The sequence below is a fragment of the Cryptomeria japonica genome, chromosome 11 (genome assembly GCF_030272615.1).
Source record: "Cryptomeria japonica chromosome 11, Sugi_1.0, whole genome shotgun sequence".
Taxonomy (NCBI): domain Eukaryota; kingdom Viridiplantae; phylum Streptophyta; class Pinopsida; order Cupressales; family Cupressaceae; genus Cryptomeria; species Cryptomeria japonica.
The window spans coordinates 267,504,764-267,522,188 of NC_081415.1; the positions used below are offsets into that span (position 1 = coordinate 267,504,764).

General features: G+C 37.9%; 1 protein-coding gene across 1 annotated transcript in view; it reads right to left on the bottom strand.

The window, feature by feature from the left end:
• The window catches only part of LOC131069726 (uncharacterized), a 116,607-nt gene extending 103,734 nt beyond the window's left edge, over nt 1-12,873 (bottom strand). Inside the window, exon 1 of the mRNA XM_058005261.2 lies at nt 12,648-12,873. Coding sequence (XP_057861244.1) covers nt 12,648-12,739 — 92 coding nt within the window. The 5' untranslated portion in view covers nt 12,740-12,873. The remainder of the gene's footprint in view (nt 1-12,647) is intronic.
• Nucleotides 12,874-17,425: the final 4,552 nt, after the last annotated feature.

The following is a 17,425-nucleotide window of genomic DNA, read 5'->3' on the forward strand; positions in this document are numbered from 1 at the left end:
GATCCTTTATTAATTAAGGAGAGGCATCGCTGCTAGGAGGAAGGCGATTTCATTAGTCACAACCCCAATCTGTATGCTGAAATGATCATAGCTTGTTCTCCACATCGGACTCAATCTGCACCCATCTAAATTCACAATTTGCTGCTGTAGCCAGAGTACCATGTGAGGGATAAGAAATCATGAAGTCTTACTAAGGTAAGACAATTTCTTATTGTAGGCAAGGATCGTCAATTTGGGGGGCATCACAAATTCACTATTACAACAATCCACAATTTATCTCAAAAAACATGACTAACTAAACCATAGACATCTAAGTTGTTGAATCCTCTTCGAAGAAGATTTTACAGAAATAGAAAGTGTGAGTTGTACAACTGCATGTCATACACGTCATATGGCCAAAAATAGGAAGTCCAAAAAAAATCTCCAACTCGGCCAAAAATGGTACTCGTCGTCAATTACTTAATCAATTCTGGATAAAGATAACTAATTTCACATACCAACATGGAGGACCTCTACAAGTTGTTACAAAGGAATTTTACATTCAATATTGTCAAGGGAAAGGAGCAAAGAGTATATCCCAAATGTTGCTGAAGAAAAGGGCCTCAAAAGTGGCAGGGATTTATGTGCTTTCTCTTGTTTCTCATGTTTGGCAGTCCCATGATAGATTTTGAGTTGCAATAAAGTGGCCAAAGACTTGCACCCGTTCCTTCGTGTTTGTTTTTATGTCTTTCGCTTTCTCTGCATCCTAATGCTGACTGTTGAGGGGTGTCTCTGTTTGTATCTATAATTTGGATTTCAAAATTCCAATCTTAATCCACTAAAATTTACCCTTAACACATAAAACTATTGTGTTTTAATGATTGCTTTGTCATTTTTTATGTGGTTTCAAGTTTTTATTAAAGGTTTAAAACTTTGCAATACTGATTCACCCCCCCCTCGGTATTGCCTGTGTGCTCTTCACTAACGAACCCAAACCCCTTATCAAAATTTTGCCGTATCGGCACACAGGTTCTTCGAACCTGAACCGGCAACTTAGCAGTGAACCACAGGGACGCGTCCCCCCCATTTTTGGGCGCGTCCCCCCGTCAGAGACGTCTCGGGGACGCGGGGACGGGGACGCGACGTCCCCCGCCGTCCCGCCACCGCCACCCAAACTCCGCCGGGACGGGGAGACGTCCCCGACGCGGAGACGTCTGGGTGTCTCCTGGGGGACGTTTGGGCGTCTCCGTGGGAGACGCCTGGGCGTCCCCCCGTCCCTCGAGAGACGCCCAGACGTCTCTCGAGGGACGGGGGGACGCCCAGGCGTCTCCCGCGTTCGCACGGGATAAAAAGCGCAATTTTCATTTTTTTTTAAAATTTTTATGACATGTGCTTTTTGGGGGGGGTTAAGGGGTAACCCTAATTGGACGTGGGCCCCACCCCACCCCCCAAAACAACACAAAAACATGTTTAGTTTGGATTTCACTCTCATTATGCAAAACTGATTTTTTTTCCAGCAGCTTGAAGAGGAGGAACAGCTTGAAGAAGATTGATTGAAGAGGTGAGAAAAGTGACTACAAGTGTGATAGGAGCTAGAAGAAGCAAGAAGAAGAGGAAGAAGAAGATTCTTCTACATTTTGGAGAGATTTTTCAAGCACAAGGTAGGGTTTTTCAACTTCTTCTTGTTTTTTTGTTTGTTTTACTTTCTGATTTTCATTGTTCTATGTCATTTTTGGTTTTTTTAATTTTTTTTCCCTATTCATCTTAAGACTCAAAATGAGGTTTGATGTTGAATCTTGAGGGCAAAATGATTCATCATTTTGCCCTCAAGATTCAACATCAAATCTCATTTTGAGATGAATAGGAAAAAAAATTTAAAAATTTAAAAATATATTGTTAAACAAGGCTGATTTTATTTTTATTTTTATTTTTATTTTGTGAAATGCAGTGTCAATTTGAAAATTTCACAATGAGCTCCCAAGGCACGAGTCAAGATAACATGGAAATCCATTCTCATAGTGAGAATGATTCAGAATATGAACCTGAAAATGAGGGGGGTGACCATGGGGCTGATCCTGGAGCCCAATCTAGTTCTATGGCAAGTGCAGCAGCTAGTACAGGTTGCCCTTCAGAGTTGTTGGCACCATATGCTAGGGGTCATTTTGATCCTAAGTCTCCTCTAAAACAGTTTGCTTCACAAATATCAGTACAAGGCACTGCATCACATTCAAGTGGGGGAACAAGGAAGTGGAAGTGCAATATTTGTGACAGAGAATGGTTCGGTAGCATTAGCAAGGTGAATGCACACTTTCTATTTTGGAGAGGAAAAGGCGTGAAACATTGTAAGTTTTTGGAGGAACCCAAAAATATACAGTACAGAATTGAGTTTAACAGGCTTTGGGGGGTTCCAGATGACACAAATATTTCAATGCCTACTACTTTGTCTGCTAGGGCATCACTTCACGATAGCCGGAATGTGCCAGTGCCACATACTTATCATGCTTCGCAGGCGGGAGGAATGATGTTTGGATCTCCATCTACTTCCACTTCTACTGTTGCCAGGACTGGGAAACGTAAGTTGCATACACCACAGAGCAACCCCATTGCTGATATGTTTAATGTGCAGCTGAGAGATGAGATAGATGAATCCATTGGCAATTTCTTCTTTGCCAATGGCATTCCATTTCATGTTTCACGGTCTCCTTATTATAGGAAGATGATAGATATGGTGGCCAAGGGAGGACCATCTTATGTGCCACCAGGGGAGACGAAAATGAGGACCTCAATCTTGGATAAAAGCTATTCCAAGATCAATATTTTGATGGAGAAGATGAAGGCATGTTGGGTGGCATTGGGGTGCAGCATAGTTATGGATGGGTGGACAAACATTAGCCATCGTCCACTCATCAACATCATGGTCACATGTGCAGAGGGCCCATACTTCCTTAGAGCAGTTGATTGTACAGGGCATCGTAAAGATGCTGATTTCCAGTTTCAGGTCCTCAGGGAGGCTATTGAGGAGGTTGGGCCACAAAATGTGGTCCAAGTAGTGACAGATGCAGCATATGTGTGTAGAGCAGCAGGGAGACTCGTTGAGGCAGCCTATAGACACATTTGGTGGACCCCATGTTGTGTGCATGCCATGAACAATGCACTCAAGGACATGGGGAAGATTGACTGGATTAGAGGAGTGGTCACCGATGCGAGAGATGTGCAGATGTTTATCTGCAACCACCACATTTCACATGCACTATTCAGGACCTTCGCGAAGAAGGAGTTCTTGAAACCAGTTGAGACTAGATATGCATCCTATTTCATTCTCTTGGAGAGAATGATTGAGTTGCAAGAGGCATTGCAACTCATGGTTATGACTAATGAGTGGAATAGGTGGGCTGAGGCCAAGACAGAGCAGGGGAGAAGGGTGAAGGAGATAGTGAAGAGTGATGTGTTTTGGACTGATACGAAATACATTGTCTCCATCATTTCTCCAGTATTCCAGGTGATCAGATATGGGGATGGGGATGCACCTAACCTTGGAGAGGTGTATGAGTGCATTGACTCTATGCTTGGCCAGATGCGGGCTGCTGTGCGAGTGAAGGACCCCTCTCTAGCATTCTACAATGAGCAAATCCGGCCTATCATTCAGAGTAGATGGGACAAGTTGAACACTCCTTTGCATATGGCTGCCTTTGCCTTGAATCCTAAGTGGTACAAGGCTAGACCGGGTAGAACGACACCGATTGAGGATGATGAGGTGAAGGCAGGTTTCTTTAGGTGCATAGAGAAGATGTTTGATTCCAGAGATGCCGGTACAATACGCACTGAGTGGGGAAGATTTGCCACTCTTAGAGGTTATTCAGATGCAGCAAAGATGGATATAGACATTATGGCACAGGAGGACCCACTTTTGTGGTGGAAATGTCATGGCCCGAAATCTTTGACCACCACTCTAGCCATCCGTCTGCTATCCCAGGTTTCCAGTTCTTCAGCTGCTGAGAGGAACTGGTCTACATATAGCTTCATCCACTCTCTTAAGAGGAACAGACTTACCTCTAAGAGAGCCGAGAAGCTTGTGGCTGTACATAGTGCTTTGCGTCTCATTGACCGCAAGACACTTATGTACAAGGAGAGTCCAGCGGCACGATGGGATGTAGAGCCAGAGGAGCCTTCACAGATTGATGAGGATGATCCTACCACTTCAGATGCAGGGCTAGTTGGTGTGAGCTTGAGGGACCTTGATCCTCAGGAGTCCAGCAGTTCCAGTGAGGAGGAGTTTGCAGATGATTAGAGGCCTCCATTAGCTACAGTTTGAGTTTTCACTTTTCAGTTTTGTCATTTTGTATTTGACTCGTCTCTTTTGTAATGCTATTGCTACACGTGTTTGTATTTGGCTACTCATTGTAATGATGAATCATGTAATCATCTTTATTATTATAGACTTTGCAATGGCATCAGATATTCATATTTTTCGTTTTCCTTTTTCGATATTCATATGATAGAAATGAGAAATCTCCAATTTGACAATTTCATTTGTCAAATTTTATTTACTTTTAGTTTTAGCAATTAGCAATTAGTTACGTATCACTAATCTAAGTAATCTTGGTATTTCCTATAGTTTCATTTGAAATCTAATTCTTATACTGTTATACTGTTATACATCTTTTCAAAACTAGTTTTTCAAGTACTATATGTATATATATGAGCACCACCACCCCGCCACCCCCCCGCCGCCGTCCCCCCGCCGTCCCCCCGCCGTCCCCAAATTTAGGCCCTTGGTCCCCCCGTCCCCGAGACGCGTCCCCCTCGTCCCCCTGTCCCCCCGTCCCGGACGCCCGTGGAACACTGCAACTTAGTATATACACATTAACACCCATATATATTTACTATTGTAACCTAACAAAAAATAAGTTGTAATTAATTAAAATAACTTTCACATTTAAATATAAATTAAAAAATAAAAAAATATATAAATTTAGAAAATATATTAAAATTTATACTTTAGTAGAAATAATGATTATAAAAATGATCTTAATATATGATAGTAAATTTTAAAATGAAATATTTTAGAAAAAGAAAAACGGAAACAAATTGGGCAGCAGCATAGGTTCATAGGTTATAGGTGTATTGAACAAATTGTAAAAATAGATGTTATATAAACAAAATAAGAAACCATGTTATGTATTATTTCAAAACAGATGGGTTATCAAACAAATTATTGATGGTGCATCTGGCAACAATAGTTGGGGTAACATTGGTAGTTCAATGCCAAAAGTCAAATGACAAATTCGAATAATTTGTAGCATCTTTTTTTGTTCAAATTAGACTACTAGTAAGCTTGAAAAACAGTATACCTAGAGGCTAGATATAGTAAAAACAAAAGAAATATGGAATATAGAAAACAAAAAACTCTTTTCTAATAAGATATAGTAAAAAAACTTTTATTCCTTTGGTCGATGTAATACAGGATACAGCAAAAACCTTGGTCAACAAAATACAACATAAACCTTAGTCAAAAGAGCTTATAGATGCGATTGTCAACCTGGATATAGTAAAAATAAATAGAAAACAAACAGCAAAGACAATAAAAAATCACAAGGAAAGACATAAGGAAAATGGAAAAAACAATTCCATATTACTTGGATATGGCACAATCAACTAGATCACCAAATCCAAACATTTCCAGCATGGCTCCAAGTGTGCCCTAATTTTGGTTAAAAGCAGGCACAATATTGGCCAAATCCAGTAAATTCAATGTTAGCACTTTAAAATATTATTCCTTTTGAGGTTTGAAATGATTTTGAGCCAAAATTTAAACAAGCGTTAATCTTTGGTTGGAATTATTATGCTCTAGTACAAACAACCAAATGAAGCTTGAAAGAAGAAATGTACAAGGACTACTTAGTGTACGATGATGGGTATTCAAATGAAAAAAGGGGGTATAGATTAGTGTTACAAGACTAGTGTAGACTCAGGGAATCTCAGTACGAAGTGGTCGAAACAAGGCCCTAAGGCTCATGACCTAGGTACCTGAAAAGTCTCGACAAGTAGACTTGACCAAGCCTATGAAAACCAAGAAAACAGACATAAAATTTTGAAAATGCTTAAAAATTAAAGCATAAAAAAATTGAATAGGCTATTCCCAAATCTTTGCTCTAATTTTAAAAAACAAAAAAATGAAAATCTTTTTGGGCCATGTTAGATGGAAAAGAAACATTTTAATTATATTTTTGACTTTTTCCTAATTATATTCCTAGTAATTAAATTACAATTATAGTTCTAGTTTGCTAAGTCAAACCATATCCTAAGTAATGCTCTTAAGGTTGTAGCAGCATCTGTAGACTTGTCTAAGATACAAACACATGACTCCACATAGAGCTAATAATGCTAGGCTAAGGGATACAAGCTCCTTTCTGTTGCATATTTTGTCACTGATGTCAAAGGATAATTGTCAAGGCTTCTAAAAAGATAATTGGAATGAAATACTAGTTAAGCTGCCGATTATTCATTAGATTTTGGTTGAGTAATTTTGGCTACTTGGTTGAGTTGTTTGGTTGTATGGTTGAGCTACCTAATTGTCAAGTTGAGCTGCTTGAGCTGCCTGGCCGTCTGGTTGAGCTACTTGGCTGTGTGTTTGAGCTTCTTGGGTGTCAACTTAAGCTGGCTGCTTGTCCACTTCACCTGCCAGCTTGTCTACTTCTATTTGACACATCACTGTTTGAATTTTCAACTGCTGGAATTTAATATTTTTCTTATGGTTTCAGAATTGATAATACATGGAATATTAGTGGATTAATGTTTCCCATGTGTTGAATGCTATTCATAGGATGCATCATAAAACGTTTGTTAAGGATGTCGAATATCTTTTTAAGCCATGCCGGCAAGGTTGTCAGTCAGCACTTTGTGGATTCTTGTGAGCATACGTTATGGGTTCTATTTTAAGCTTTTGCGTTGTGGAAAACTGAAGTATTAAGTCCAATTGCTATGGTATTCTCAGAACACCTGAAGAAATCAGGTATATTTTTGGTGTTTTATTATTATTAAATATTAAGCGCTAGGCATTTTTGGTTCGGCATTAAGACAATTAGGCATGGTATCGTGGCCTCTTTTGGTAGGCAGTAGCTTAAAGGCAATCTATTTGTGCAGATCATGTGAGCCTTTTCTTGCTATGTGATGTGAGGTCGTGGATGAAATGATTTTAACACACAAAGCATATGGATAGTGTGCGTGGAGCAAACAATAAGTGAGAAAGTGTTGAATGAATTTTTGGAGGTGATGTGATACCGCTATTGGTAGCATTATTGTAGAAGTGGAACTGAAATCGAGGGTCTGAATTGTGATGCCATGAAGAAATTGTGAGTCTAAAGTGTGATGTTGTAAAAGTGGTGAGTCTGGAACTCATTTAGGATGAAGACGTTGTGAAACTGAAAATGGAGTCAATGAAAAGAAAATTTAAGGCTGGTTCAAATTTGAATTGAATATATATGAGTTTATTCTGAGCATGTTGTGGGGGAACTAGAGCATTTTGATTGCCTAAATCGTGTGCATGCAACAGATGAGTCAGATATAAAAGTTTGGGCAAGTAGTTGAAATGGAAAAACATTTGAGTGAAATTTTAAAGCCTCATGTGATCAATCAGGTTAAGTAGCCGGAAATCATATGCATTTTGAATATTATCAGATTGGCAGCAGAAGGTATATGAAAATATCACTTCAGAATTCATTGGCAGATTTGTAAAGAAGAGTATTTCTGAGTTGGTGCTCTCTGTGAGTTGGTTCTCACTTATGTGTTGATTTTAGGCAATCAGATGTTAATCTAGTTACTTGAATTATAATCAAACTGAGAATAAGCAGAAATAATAATAAAAGCACACAACACAAGACACAAGTACCCTGGGAAAACCTCCCTCTTGGAGGAAAAACCCAGCATCAAAGATTCAGATCAGTTCCTTATTTATAAGCAGATTACATGAATCAGATTACTTATCTGATTGAGTGCCAATCTAGGGCAGACTGAACCTAGAATATGCAGCTGTAGTATGTCTTCAGAGAGAGCAGAATATCGACACCACTTGAAGAGGGAGATCACTGAAGTATAGTGCACCACCTTGCCCAGCAAGTTGTCCAATGGATTCGCTCACTAAAATGCCAGATTCACTGACTGTTCTTGCATAAGGCTGATCGCACTTGATAAGGATGTGGTTGTGTAGATTCGTGCTCAAGTTTTCCCAAGTCGGCTTTTGCCAAATTCCCTTTATTTTACATATTTAATTTGCACTTTTGGCGCCCAAATTTGGGGCCTACGTAACTTGCAAGTTGAGGCACGTTTCCTTTTAGTACCCAGCCCTATTAGACATGAACCACACATTACATTTGGGCCCAGCCCTATTAGACATAAACCACACGTTACATTTTGGCCCAGCCCTATTAGACATAAATTACTTTAACCTTATTACAATAAGATAATATTTTAATTGCCACAAGGCATCATTAAAATATGATCCGAACTAGCTAATCATTTCAACACTCCCTCTTAGCTAGAGAGGATTCTATCAAGTCTCAAAGTGGCTACCACCATGGCTACTCCCATGGATGAAACAAATAATATGTTCACCATAGCAACTCCCAGAGGGTGAATGAACTCATCATGGAATTTCTTCCATGATACCCACCATGCCTACTCACAGAGGGTGGAATTTCTTCAATGATGCCCACCATACCTACTCGCAGAGGATAGGTCCACCATGCCTACTCGCAGAGGGTGGATCCACCATACCTACTCGCAGAGGGTGGAACGAAAAACTATTACACAAAAGATGAGGCTTCCTCTGAAGCTGAAAGAAACTAGCTCCCTCTGAGCTTGAGAAGCTCCCTCTGAAGCTAATGATGTCAAGCTCCCTCTAACATTTCCTCCTTTTAGAAAAGGAAGTCTTCATTTGACCTTTGCTCCTCCTGAGATGTCCCTATGCCAACTTCTGCAGAGGAAGCAAGAGGAGTGGACCTGAATTTGCAATCCTGAGCAAAATGACCATACTTGTCACACTTAAAGCACTGGATGTGAGATAAGTCTTCTTCCTTTTCTTAGGGGCAGCATCTGAATCTCTGTCTCTATCCCACTTCCTTCCTTTGCCTTTAACCATATGCGAAGCAAGGACTTGATTGTCTACATCATAATGATCACGGTCAATTCCTCTTGCTATCAATCGTGACTCTTCTTGTATGCAATCTGCTCTCAAACGATCAAACTTGGGAAGATCTGGTCTTGCACTAATTCCTTGAATGTAAGACTCCCAAGATGCCAGAAGACCATTGAGGACAAGCATGGTCAAGTCACTGTCATCAACAACCTTCCCAATGGATGAGAGCTGATCTCTAAAATCAGAAATCCTCATGAAGTATGCTATGACGGATTCACCTTTCATCATCTTGATGTGATGAAGCTAGGGCACGGCTAGTGTTGTTGATTTCGTACATCTCTTCCAATGTCTTGAACATTTCGCTGGCGGTCTTCAGCTTGGAGATGATAGGTACAATATGATCCTTCACGGAGTCAACCAGCATTCTCTGAGCTTGAAAATCTTTCTTCCTCCATGAAGTCTTTTCCTCTTCTGCCTCGGGTTCAATGGAAGATCTCTCCACAAAGTCTGCTAGATCACTTCCATTTAATGCAAGCATGATTCGGAATCTCCATGACGTGAAGTTGGATGCACCTTCCAATCTATCTTCAACCCTGAGACAGTTCAACATTTCGAATGAAGTAATAAGAGCAGAAATGGAAGGAGGAGGAAGAACCACAATCAATCTGATTACCCCTAATTCGAACTTGGCTCTGATACCATTTTGATTTTAGGCAATCAAATGTTAATCTAGTTACTTAAATTATTATCAAACTGAGAATAAGCAGAAATAATAATAAAAGCACACAACACAAGAAACAAGTACCCTAGGAAAACCTTCCTCTTGGAGAAAAACCCCAGCATCAAAGATTCAGATCAGTTCCTTATTTATAAGCAGATTACATGAATCAGATTACTTATCTGATTGAGTGCCAATCTAGGGCAGACTGAACCTAGAATATGCAGCTGTAGTATGTCTTCAGAGAGAGCAGAATATCGACACCACTTGAAGAGGGAGATCACTGACGTATAGCGCACCACCTTGCCCAGCAAGTTGTCCAATGGATTTGCTCTCTAAAATGCTAGATTCGCTGACTGTTCTTGCATAAGGCTGATCGCACTTGATAAGGATGTGGTTGTGTAGAATGAATCTTGTTTATTTACAAGATTCATGCTCAAGTTTTCCCAAATCGGCTTTTGCCAAAATCCCTTTATTTTACATATTTAATTTGCACTTTTGGCGCCCAAATTTGGGGCCTACATAACTTGCAAGTTGAGGCACGTTTCCTTTAAGAGCCCAGCCTTATTAGACATGAACCACACATTACATTTGGGCCCAGCCCTATTAGACATAAACCACACGTTACATTTGGGCCCAGCCCTATTAGACATAAATTACTTTAACCTTATTACAATAATATGATATTTTAATTGCCACAAGGCATCATTAAAATATGATCCGAACTAGCTAATCATTTCAACATTATGTAATCTGGGTTGGTGCCCATTTTGTTAATAAAACTTTTGGTGTGCCGTGATTTTTTGCCCGAAAGGATTTTCCATGAGAAATCTGGAATTTGTGTCTTGATGTTTGCTCTCTCTATGTTTTATTCGGTTTCATGTTTATAAAAGTTTAAAATACTGATTTAACCCCCCCATCCTCTCAATATTTTCTGTGTGCTTTTCACTTTCTACCATAGTTCATGACCCCATATTGTGATTTTGCTTTTGATGCTATAGATATATCATAATCCATAAGTTCTGTACACCTTAAACACTTAATAAAATACACTTTTATACTCATGTGATCAAAGTAACTTCTATTTGATTTGTTTATTATGTCTTCAAAGTTTATTTATCCAAGGGTACATGATACAAGTTCTAAATTCTTAAAAATCACTATATTTCATGGTTTTTTCATTTGCCAAGTCTGGGCACCAAGTTCTAAGTTTGAGTCTCGTAAATATGGTACAAACTCCTTCACCATGGGACAAACATACTAAACATAAAATATAAGTCAGGAAGTTGTTCTTTGTTGAAATATGAACTATGACCACAGCAGAAATTGATCAGCAACTTTCCCAAGTTCAAAAGAAGATTGGAAAAGAAAAGACATGGAATGAAATATATGGGATGAATGATCGCATTCCAGTACACTACAGATTAATAGAGGTACAATTGAATACAGGTCTTTTAGTTACAAGTTTGAGATAAACACGCCATCCATTAAAAATTTCTGCTCTCGTAGGCAAGCGGAACACCATCCAAATGATGATTGCTTTGGTGCTCCACACGATTAGAAATTGCATCATATGAATGTCAAAACAACATTTTTGAATGCAGATCTGAAAAAAGAGATGTACATGTACCAACCATATCGATTCAAGGTAAAATTTCACAAGCACAAGATCTACAAATTGATTGAGGTGTTCTATTATTGAAATAGGGACCCAGATCATAGTATGATAAGATGGATAAATATTAAAATAATTGAGCAAACGGACTGATTATGGTAATAGTTGATACATTTGTTTACAGGGAAACCAGTTGGCCATAATTGTGTTGGATGTTGATGATAGAGGATTAAGAAACCCAAAATCTAGCAGTGACAAGGAATTCCAATAGGGAATTGAAATGTCATATTTAAGGCTACATCATTCTATCTTGGAAAAGAAACAAAACAAAAGCAACATTAAATTTTCAATTCTGTCTTCTTCCTTCTGCAATTTTCTTAGGGATGTTTTTGTCGGGGCATGACAACGAACACTTTTTCCCCAAACATGCATACATCTTTTATACATTTGTAATCAAAAGATTCAATTAAACCCAACTACAATCTGTATACCAAGGGGATGTAACCGTACAAGATTTAACCGAATATAGAAAAATGCAATTTCATCTACGTTCGTAGAGCAAAGGGACCTCACGCAGGCCATGGTCTACTGGTAATGCAGCACTTGCCATGATGATGCCATACGTTCAAACCCTCTTAAGTTTGCTCCTCTGTAGAAATGGGGTGCAGTGACTGAACAGACCACCCTAAAATAAGGCTGGGTGCAGGTATGAAGTTTTACAGAAACGGCTTCCTATGTTTGGATGTCTCATTTCCCTCTGCTAAACAAAGAAAGAAATTTACAGCACAAAACACAAAATGAGATCAATTATATTAAGAAGTTTTAGCGTATTATATGGTATGAAGAGTATCTTTCAATTCAGCAGGTCTGCATATTTCCTAAGGGACGCCCAAATCTACCGTCATTCAGCAACTCAGCAGGTGTCCGTATGCACAGAGAATAATTTTACACTCCTTTAGATAATCAGCTAGTATATTAATCCTGGTAAGCAAGATTCTATATGCAAGGTTAAATTAAATCTGGAGTAAAATATATATTTTGGGATTGAAAACGTTCCTGAAAATTACGTGCAAGTATTTTTGTCCGTGCTCTACCCATTTACCCTAATTCTAACAGTTGAGCGACACATCATCTTTGTACTTCCTATTCTATCATTTAGCAATTATCATCATTGAATGAAATCATGGAGGAATAAGACTTACCCATCAGCAGTAGACGAGAAAGAAAGGCAATGCTGAGGCTGAGGTCTCCATGATCTTGAGAGGGCCGTAGAGAGGCATCTCCTCCAAGCCATCGCCTGCCAGCGCTCAAAACTTCGCGGAAAAACTTTCGGGAAACTCAATTTTGAAGACTCGAGCTGATTCAAATTTAGTTCGTGTATCTCAGAAATATGTGAATTAATGAATGATTGATTTCAATGACACTCATGGTATAAAGAGTCTAAGAGACCGAGAATAATAGTCTTACTTAGCTTACAGATGTTAAAAAATTTATTATAAATTTTGATTAGGAAGTTAGTCATGTTGTTATTGGATAATTGATGTATATTGTCAATTTTTCAGTTATTTTCATAATGAGTACAAATGTCTTCATAAGTTGTGCATTCCATGATAAAGTGTCATTTTGTTTTCACCGTTCTTTTATTGCACAATATACGAGCTCTCACTTCTCAAGGTTCTTTGGGTATCTTCCACTTACTAGTTCGACATCTAAGATGATTCTTAGTTGGGTTAAAACTCTTTGTTATAGCATGTTTTTTTTTCTACCCAATCTATTTTGTCTTCATGGCAATTCTAAATTTTTCCTTCACATAATTTTTTATTTTTCACTAATTTTTGGACATCCATGCAATTGGTGTCCCACTTGCTCACCCAGTTGTCATTCTACTTCATCCAAGTTTCCTTCCTACTGCCTAACACCTCCTCCACAGCTATTTTGGGACAACAATGGTTATCCATGTTTTCAACCTTCTTTAAATAACTTACCAACCAAGTTATAGGCGATGCCTCCAACAACAAAAAGTTCTTACTTCAACCAAAAGAATTTCATATGGGATTGTGGTTTAGACTTTTAGATTGCATATGGTTATATGTTTTTATATTCTTTCTAATTGACTCCAACTGTAGTTTAACAAGTTGTTTTTCTACACTTCATGGCCATAAAGACCAACTGGCATGACCAAAAAACCAAAAAGGGTTTTCTTGTTTTTCCCATCCCAAAGTTTAGCTTTTTTGTACCTAATTTCAAGTAAGTACGAAGCTTTCCATCCTCCCTGTATCCTTTTCATGCTACAGATCTCTCAACTAAGCTTATAGAATAAGTTAATCCTAGGATATTTGCAATTTTTTTACTATTTCCAATGAGTTGTCTTCACAAAGAAAGGTAATTTGTTTATCTTTTATATTTAATAAAAAAATCATAATTTTGGTTTTAGAATTGTCCACTTACATCCCAACCTCCTAACCAACATGTTATATGGCCTTAAGATATTCTCTCAATGCATGAGCTATTTTTGAAATTAGGATAAGTTCATCAGTATAATAAATTGGTTTCACCAAATATCATGTTGGTTGGATACTTTCTCCATATGTTTTGTTTAATTGTGCTTCTAACTTATGAATGTGTAGACCAAACAAAGTGGGGTGTAGAGGACATTACTTCCTAACGCCAATGTCGCTACTAGAACACTCAGGCATTCCTTCGCTTGATTTGATTTTAGCTCTAACCTTCTCATAGAGTTTATGCATTGTTGCTCTATACACATCCAGGATACCTAATTCTTTCATTATATTTTGTAATTTGTCTTAGGCACCATGTCAAAGGTTTTTTTAAGTCCATAGAATAACAATAAACTTCCTCACCTTGAGTATCCCATAGTTTTTCTATCAAGTGTCTAAAGGTGATGTAGTGATCAATGGTAGAGTGTATTCTGATGAATACTAAGAGGGGGGGTGAATTAGTATGCAAAAAATCTTCGCACTAAAACACTTTACAAGACTAGCAGTAAACCGGTAATATAGTTTAACAGACAAACCAGTCAACAAACATGCAAACCAAATAGCTAATAATGCATTTACCCACAGAAGCACAAACACCATAACACAAGATATTTGACGTGGAAACCCAAATGGGAAAAACCACGGTGAGATGGAACTCACAAGTCACTATCTGCAGAATAGGAACCAGACCAGTTAAGGTCAGACCGGTTAAGGTCTTATAATGTTCTTTACCAGAACAGATCCTGTTAGGAATCTCAATCTCTGTTAGGAGATAAGTCCGATTAAAGACTACCTTGCTAGAGGATTTTAAATCCACAGATGTGAACCACCTTGTTAGAGGATTTACAAAAAGGCTTTTGGGCCTACCCAGTTAAGGGCTACAGACTTGTCAAAGATGTGAGTAATCAACAAGTGTTTGATCTATCTAGTAGCACGGACTATTTGGTTAGATCCTTGATAGCTAGTTCTTAATGCACTCCTGCATTACTTCAGTCTTCTACACATTCATATTCTTTCCAACTCCTCAACCACCTTAAACCCTAGCAACAACATAAACTCTATTCTGCGACCTCATCAACAACCTAAAACCCTAGACATGATGTCCTTATAAAGGAATCTAATTTCATGTCGGTCCAATAGGATTACATTACAATTTCCTAGGTTCAATGAACATGGACATACTTGGTACCACGACACAAAAAGCACCATTATAGTGTCGGCACCATCAAACAATCGGTGGATGGTAACTCATCACAAAATGTCGGTTGGTAACTCATCGCAGAGTATTACCGGTTCATACAAAATACCGGTTGTCGGTTTGTCAAAATGAAGACTGGTAAAAATGTGTTATGTTGCTTTAATCCCTCGTACCACTTGAGGTCAACATGTCGCTTCAAACCGGTAAACACATTTTGTAAAACATCAATAGTCTAAAAACTACAATACAACATACCGGTTGGAACAAATACCAGTTGTGCTCTAACTCATACATATAAAGAGGATCTTAATGCAAGTGTGTGTCCATCAATGATAATCACAACATGAACATAAAAAATGCCAACGTATTGGTCTAAAGCTTAACTGCCCTTTTGCTCTTTTTCCCTCGTATATTGCTTAGGTATTGATTTTCTATTCTATCATGCTCCCAAAAAGCTTGACAAGAAGAGAATTGACCATAATAGTGTTGTAGTTAGATGGGTTATTGATATCACCACTTTTAAAGAAAGGGAAGATTGCACTAGTTGTCCACTCCACTGGAAAATTGTCCTAATTGACATTATTGAGTTTTTTTTTTATGTGAGAGGTAAGGGTCTCAATCCATCATTTAAAAAAATTAGCTTATAACCCATCTATGTCATGTATTTTACCACTTGCTACAATATATATTCCTTTTTTGATATCAACCATTGTGGAGAGTTCCATTAATGTGTTAAGAACAAGAGGAGAGTCTTTCTCGTGTACTCACTCATAAAGGAGCCTTGCATATTCTAACCATTGGACATCCATGATATTGTTTTCAATAAGCTTTCTCATTTGTTGTAGTTCTTTCCAAAACATTTGGGATTATGTTTTCCAAGAGAATTAAGCTCCTTCCTTTTTTCATTTACATACTCAACTATTTCTATTGCACCATTTTTTCATATCTTTTCTTGTTTTCTTTGTACATTCCTCTCTCATTTAGTGATCATTTGATTGTCTTACATCCTTCATCATACCATGGGTTTGTTGGAAAAATGTTTATAGCCCCCTTCTTGGGATGATACATTTTGCAGGCACTTAAAGCCTTGTTAATCATTGGAATTAGCGAACTACTATGAATATAGGAACCTATCTCATTCATTGCTTTATCCTTTATGTTATTTTTAATAACATGAAATGTTGCTTAAGAGAAGCACTAAAGATTTCTTTGTTTTCTTGATTCATGAGGATTATACCCTTGGGAATGGTTTTCTTTTGCATTTGATGAATTTGTTTATTGTGTTGACTAATTGGAGAGATATCTAATTTAACTAGAAAAGATGAATGATCAGATTTCATCTCAACGGGGCAGTCCCTAATATCAAACTCCACTAATTTAGAAATAAAACTCTGGGAGCAAATCACATAGTCCACAACACTTTGACCATTATAAGTTTTGCATGTGATACCCCTTGAATTTAGTCAATCCCTTGTGCACCATGCCAAACAAACTACAAACTCCTAATATTTTTTCCCCAAAGCGTGTCACACTCTCATTTCCATCTTGTGATGTTATTTTCCAAGATTGACCTCCACCTTTCTACAACCATGAAGGTTTTTTTTTTCCTTTTTCTTCATTTACTAGATAGAGTTTTTTATTGTTAGTTGTACTTTCTTTAAAGTCACTCATTAAAACTATTTATCATAGTGTGTTGAATACTAGTGAGGCATGTGAGCCATCATTGTCTAAATTTCTCCTCTTGACTTGCTTTTCTATGATTCATTTTTACTCACTTAATGATCCACTTACCACTTGTGACCATGATTTGGCCTCTTTTATCCAACCTCTTAACTAATTTTCTTTTATTCTTATGTATACTAATGTTGATTAGATATCCTTTATCTACATTATTTCCTCTCCTCTCACCATTTCAAGCTTCCTTTTTTTAGTTTTCATTAGTTGATCTAACTCTTTATTTAAAGTGACCAATTATTGTTATCCTCTTTCCCCATTACTCTACAAATTTAAAATCTTTTTGGAGTATTTTATTTCCTTTTCTAGCTTGGAGTTGGACTCCATATCTTCTTTGATAATATTGCCTTCATTCACCCCCTTTGATTCTAAAACTTTGAGTCTCTTTTTCATTCTCATGGGATCCTCCATGGAAAAAGTTGAGCGAGAAATGATTTTCGATGTCGGCCTCCCCGTAATTTTTAACATGTTTCATGTGGATAGGTATAAAAGCAAGTCTTGTCCCCTCCTTTGAAACATCTCTCATCAAGGAAATTCACTGCACATTCAG